Source organism: Mizuhopecten yessoensis, unplaced genomic scaffold (genome assembly GCF_002113885.1).
Source record: "Mizuhopecten yessoensis strain PY_sf001 unplaced genomic scaffold, ASM211388v2 scaffold10553, whole genome shotgun sequence".
Taxonomy (NCBI): domain Eukaryota; kingdom Metazoa; phylum Mollusca; class Bivalvia; order Pectinida; family Pectinidae; genus Mizuhopecten; species Mizuhopecten yessoensis.
Window position 1 is genome coordinate 304,738 of NW_018408604.1, and position 6,656 is coordinate 311,393.

The 6,656-nt window shown below is 34.3% G+C and overlaps 1 protein-coding gene across 1 annotated transcript in view; it reads right to left on the reverse strand.

The window, feature by feature from the left end:
• Window positions 1-6,656, reverse strand: part of LOC110461058 (hemicentin-1-like) — a 92,037-nt gene that overhangs the window by 26,961 nt on the left and 58,420 nt on the right. Inside the window, exons 22-23 of the mRNA XM_021514336.1 lie at window positions 2,009-2,308; window positions 280-579 (exon numbers count right to left, since the gene is read on the reverse strand). Of these exons, the coding sequence (XP_021370011.1) occupies window positions 280-579; window positions 2,009-2,308 (600 nt within the window). The remainder of the gene's footprint in view (window positions 1-279; window positions 580-2,008; window positions 2,309-6,656) is intronic.

Genomic DNA, 6,656 nt, shown 5'->3' on the forward strand with positions numbered 1-6,656 from the left:
TATAGGTTAGGGATTAATGGGGGGTGGGGGTGTTGGGGGTCACAGGACAAATATAGAAAGATAAAAAGGGACAGAGGGAAAGAGAAGAATGAAACAGGGACAGAAAGGATACAAAGATTTAAAATAGACTGACAGACAAAAAGGCAAAAACATGAAAGGAAGAAAGTAAAAATGTAAATCAAAGAGAAAAGGTGGAGAAAAAAAAGACCAAAAAAAAACGTAAAATGAAGTGTAACAATCCGGTAAGACAACGATAATGACACTGTTGTGGTCACTCACTTCCTGTTACTTGTAGGTAGGTGGACGAGCTCTGTCCAGTCCCTGCTGCGTTAGTGGCCAGACATATATAGTCTCCCTCGTCACTACTCTGGGAGTTATAGATGGTCAAGGATGGACTACTGACCGTAGCGCCACCAAACTTGGTGGAATCGATGTAGACTGAGGTCGTGACCCCATTGATGATGCGTTGCCAAGCGATAGCAGTGGCGACCGGAGTGGCACTGACCGAACAGTCTATGGTCACAGTATTGGAGGTCAGTACACTATAGCTGGACTGACTAATGACCACTACTGGGATGGCTGGTGGAAAGAAAAGGTACAAGCACATGCAAAAATTGTGTATCATTACAGCATTATTTTAAACCATGCAAATCAAGTATTAACTTTACTGTAAATCATGCCATTCTAGTGGTCTAGCAATACCTTTAGCCATGCAACTAAGTACAGTACTAGCATTATTTTAAACCATGCTGATGAAGTATTGAAGAAACCTGACTAAATAGCATTTATCAATATCCTTTACTGTAAGTGTTTTAAATTCTCTAGCTGTTCTTCTGTTTTAATCAAAAGCACTAGATAAATAATTCTAGCCCCTCAGATAGGGATATCCCACAAGATATCCAGTTCTAGATTTTTCTATCTTGTCCAATCTGTCTGGCACCTTTAGGTAACATTTTGCAGAATTTTCACACAGCAATGTACGTATTTACCAGCACACTAAAGCAAGTGATACACTTGAGTAGTTTTTCGAACTGAAAGGTGCGTGAAAAAATTCAATGTGGAACATCTGTTGGATTATGTTATAGAATTTTAGCCCTTGACTGAGATAACCCAATCTCGCTTGGTTAGAAGTAATAGATTTTATCAATGAACTTAGTGACAGATCTACCGACCAATATGAAGTCGGGGTTGGAAGGTCGGGGGCGCACCTTAGCATAAATGGGAAAACATACAAGGGTTTTGAAAAAGCTTCCCAGCCTATTATTGAGGTGGGGGAGGGATATAGCGGTTACTTTCGTAAGTCCATTTAACCCCTCTAGACCCACCACTGTCTAATGATTTTTATGTTTTTAAGGAAAATTCAATATATCCTGAAGTTTGAGAATATACAGTAAAATATGTATTAACCCTTTCACCCCTATGTAACTTTAGTAGACTCTACCAGGCATTGGTATGGATGAAGCCATTATGGTCTACAGTGGTGAAAGGGTTAACTCTTTCACCCCTAGCCCTGAAGACATATTTGAACTCTTCCAATTCAAAGATTGGAATAGTTCATTATGAATGACTTAAGAGCCCAACCTAAAGAAGTCTAGAGAGCGGTCTCTTTATTCAGGTGAACTCTTAATACAGGTTCAGTTCAAAATGAAATCACTACAACGCCGTAAATTAAAATTGGCCCCTTAACACAGGTGGTCTCTTATGGAGGTGGTCACATGAGAAGGTTTTACTATACTTGTATTAACATCAGTATATACCACTTTAACAAGATGATAAACATTAGTTATATTTTTCAATTAACATAATTAGGACTGCTCTTTTTTATTTTTTTTATTTAAGGAATAATTTTTTTGAAGAAATGTTTTTTTTCTTCAAAATAATTTCCTCCAAAAAACAATTTCTCTTGAAGATTTTTTTTGTAATTAGTTTAAAAACAAGTGAATACAAGGAAGCTTATATTTTAAAGTCCTAAATATTTAACTAGGAAAAAGTGGTAAAAATAACTTACTTCCTGTGACGTAGAGGTACGTAGCGGAACTTGTCCCCGTACCCACGGAGTTTGTTGCCGTACATGTGTAATAACCCTGATCGTTGTTATCAGCGTTGTAAACAATAAGAGCGGGATTGCTGACCAATGACCCTCCATAGTTGACCCCGTCGATACTCAAGGTCGAGGTCACACCATTGTGTGTAAACCTCCAGCCAACCGATGTTACGGAAGGAGTTCCGGAGACGGTACATGGGATGGTCTTGGTCAGGCCAGTTACCACGGTGAAGTCGGTCTGGCTGATGGTTGCCGCGGGGATACCTAGAGGAAGGGCAAAGATGCTACATCTCAAAAATTTCGATTTTAAAACAAAATATCAATACCGTAAATTCGTTTTTCAACTTGATATATACAAATAGAAAACTTTAATTAAATTCATGAACTTTAAATTGTGTTAAAAAAAAAGGTTGTACCGGTAATAAAAATGAGATGAATTAATACACTAGTTGAAGATACTAAATTCAATCTAAATAAAAATCTTTATTAATAGTTTTTAATACACACTATAATCTGCTTTTCATGTACATCAAGTAGAAATGATTTAAAATTTTCATTTTAGAATTGGAAAAAAGGATTTGATAAAATTATTGTATGACTAGTGTGACATTATTTCTCATTTCTTATGATTTTGATTTTTAATTTTAAAGTGACATTTCACTTTTAAAGAACAATTGCGGGATATTTGTAATCAGGAATTGAACTTTTTTTTGTGTAACTTTCATGAAATATGAATTCCAGTTACTTTTAAAAAATATTTTTTTATTTCAAATATAAAATGCAAATGTTGCCAAACTCTAAATGTATGAAACACTTATTTAAATCTACTCCACAATCAAGTACATCTATAACCAAAAGTAACAAATTCTCGAAAGTTTCCAGATTTTTAAGACTAATAAGCGTCTACGTAAGAGACAGCCAATTAGGCTGGGGGTCAAAGTTTGAAAGTGAAGAATATTTTCCTTGTTGGTATTCTGAGGAACTGTTTTAGGACAAAGAGGTAAGGAGCACATTAGGAAGAAGGGAATTGCTAAAGAGTGAATAACACATATGTAAAAAAAATCTTGTGTTATTAATTACAACAGCGGAGATTTGACATTATAGCCACAATCAAAATTACAATGTACCTTGGCCATACAAATAATGGAGTGAAAACTCATGTACATTTCTTGCCAACTCTACCTATTTAGGAGGGAGACTCTCGATTATTGATCCGTAAATCAAATATTTCCAAGCAGTGAATTTGCTAACCTATTCCTACATTCTAAGAGCTCTATTCCGTCTTTTCGTATTGCAGAGTTATCTTCTCTTGTGAGCAGGTATCGATTGTTAGGTCATTTGTTTGTGAGAGTAACGTCATAAATTTTTGAGAAAACAACATAATTTTCTCACACAACCAAATGACGTAACAATCAATCCCTGCCCACAAGAGAAGATAACTCTGCAATACGCAAAGACGGAATAATGAGTTCATTTGGTCGTAACTAAGGGGGTATATACACATATTTTTTTTTTTAAATTTGAGCATGTGGAATCTCCCCCATGGAAATTTAAAAAAATTGGCAAGCAAGCATGAATTCTTTTTCATTGTTTCGCAATTGCCACAATGAAAATTTTTGGATATCAAAATTATACAGAATCCAAAATTATCTGACTTTCTTAATTGAAAGCAATTTTTTTGGTAAAAATCTTGAGTTATTAGAGGTTTGCTAATTTTAACAAGAGAGGATCGGTGTATCAGAATATTTAGGTCAATCTTATGACTTTATCCGGTGGTCATTACACGTTTTAGTTTGGAATTAATTGTGAATGTTTTTCAAATGAACTGTTTCCATGTTCTTATTAAGCAGTGTTTGCAATGTTGAAGTAATTTCAATAGAAATTTGATCTTATATTTAATTGTCTGAACGTAATTTTCTTTTTTTCTTTTCTTTTCTTTTACCAATCCTATTGTGTTAAATTAAATGAAATAAAAATTGAGAGGAATGTATGAAGGTGAATACATTTCAGTAATGTTAATCAAACTTTGAAACTTCAGTGCTTCTCAAACATTGGGTAAAAGGTAGAAATTTAATAAAAAAAACACAATGAGGATAAGGGATATTTTGTTACTGGACAGTGGTCAATAAGGGATATTTTGTTAGTAAAGGGGTCAGTCCCAGAAGGAATTTTTGCTACAAAAAAACAGATATAGATATCTAGGTAAAATTGGAATATCACTTATATAAATTTATGTAGCAGAACTGGACTTAGTTTCAGATGGTCACAGTGACCTAATTATCGTAGATTTGCACATCTATAGTCTACTTTAATGAAGAGTTACGTCAAGTTTCATGGAACATCTCTAGATATCTCCAAAAGTTTCATAATTATGATTCAGGAAAAGTTCTTAGTTCCATTGCGTCGGAAGAGCCCACAATTTGGACAATTATACCAAAAAATAAGTGTTATATTTACGAAGTTCCATTTAATGTTACCTGGTAAAAGTGATTTTGTGAAAATGATAATACACCATTAAAGAATAAGCGAGAAAGGAAAATGGTATCAATGTAATATTGACACCTAAGTTTGGAGAGAAAAATTGAAGCAAAGAATTAAGGTTATATTATGTCGTGAAAAATGAACGAACAATGTAAATAAGATCCCCTAAACCAGGAATACTCACAAGGAAAATCATTAGGCACCAAAAACCGAAAAGGGGGCGTAAACACAGCCACTTGTACAGGAAAATGGCCGCAATTTTACTGTATAGATATTTCACGTCAGTCGGAACACTCAAACACACTCGTGTTAATCCGGTAACAATAAAATCAATATTAATTGTTATGTGTTATGTGCCTTTTAAAAAAGGAGAAATGTTTGAGTTGAACAAATATTACAGGGAATTATTTTTGGTAAATCTTATCAGAAAGACTTGTCTTATAATAAACTATGTACCGGGGTAGTTCTGTTCAATTTAGAAATAAAATCATACAAATAGAACCTTCTACTTTTCATAAGAGACACGACCCCCCCCCCCTTTTTCAAAATATCTTCCTTCAAGAAATAATTTGTTGTGAGGAGGGGGGAGCTGGGGATAGAGGGAGAGGGATTTCATCTCTTTTGAAGAATTTCACCAATAACATTCTCCCTATGTCTCCCCCTTTTTTGTGTATTTTTTAACAACTTTTTGTGTTGTACATTTGTACAATATACCGTAATATTTACATTCTGTATGCTTAGACCCATTGACAAAAATTACATTCATTAATGCATAACACAGGTGTTCATAGAATCTCAGCACGGGGAACTGATAGTAACCTGATCACACTGCGTAGTAATACACTACAAAAACAACTCACTCGGAACGACCGACCTAGATGCTTAATTCTTACATCTTAAAATATTATTGAACTGTGCTTGGTGAAATATCCACGTATTCACGTGTCCTGTGCTACAAATAAACATTGAATATGGAACTACATTTTGTTGTGTTATTGTTGTTGACGGTTGCTAAGATCTCTCACGATAGTGTCACATTTCCCCGCGAAAAAACACTGTTCTCGCCACTGCGTTGCACCCGTGTATAAGCAGGAACAAACCCTGTTTATTTGTTTTATTCGTTGTTATATCGATCCACTGAAAGGATTCGTCAATGTAAATATAAGGAATGATATTTATTTTTTCAACATTTATGAGGTCATAACAACAATGGGTTTTTGGACATATTTTACATGAATCGCTAACGCGATTCATTCAATATGTCCATAAACCCATTGTTGTTATGACCTCATAAATGTTGAAAAAATAAAAATCATTCCTTAACTGTAATCAGTGTAAATTTGTTATATTTTTTTCATGCTATTTATTTCTTTTATAAAGAATATCCCGGCTTCATTTTACTTCTAGCTTATCTCCCCCAAGTTTGAGAACTTAGGATCAGACATCAAAAGGATCAAAATTATTAGAGATGATTTTTTTTCTAAACAAACCAATATTCTAGAGTTGGGGGGGGGGGGGGGGGCAGGATATAAAGGCTTTTGCCAGCGTCCAGTATTATTATTATTATTATTATATTATATAGCAATCAATGGTGATATTTTCCCCAAATAAATTTCATGTTGGATGCTTGAAAAAATAATTTTAACATATATTAAATTTTGTTTTCTTGATGAAAGGCAAATGGGGCAAGGATAAAACAGGAAAAATCAGTGATATTTTTTTTTAGCAAATTACTGTGAAATCCGATATTTTTGTGGGGCCATAATTTCGTGGTTTTCGGACAAAACACCATGAACTTGTGGATTACGAGTACTCCCTGTAACGGAGAATCGCTTTATATCAAACTTGTAATTATTTCATGGACTTATGAATTCGTGGATGAAGACTATACCCACAAAATCAACAAATTATCCCACAAAAATTATTGATTTCACAGTATTGTATTAAATCTTATTTTCAACTTTTTAGTTTTATCAAACGATTAGTAACACATTTTTAAGATGGACTGTAAATCTTGGTTTGTTACATTCCATCATAACACACATCAGAGTTTGTATACTAAGGAGAAGAGTTACTGTATTCGGTCTAAAAAGTGCCCTGGGCGATAAGATATTTGGGGGGGGGGGGGGGG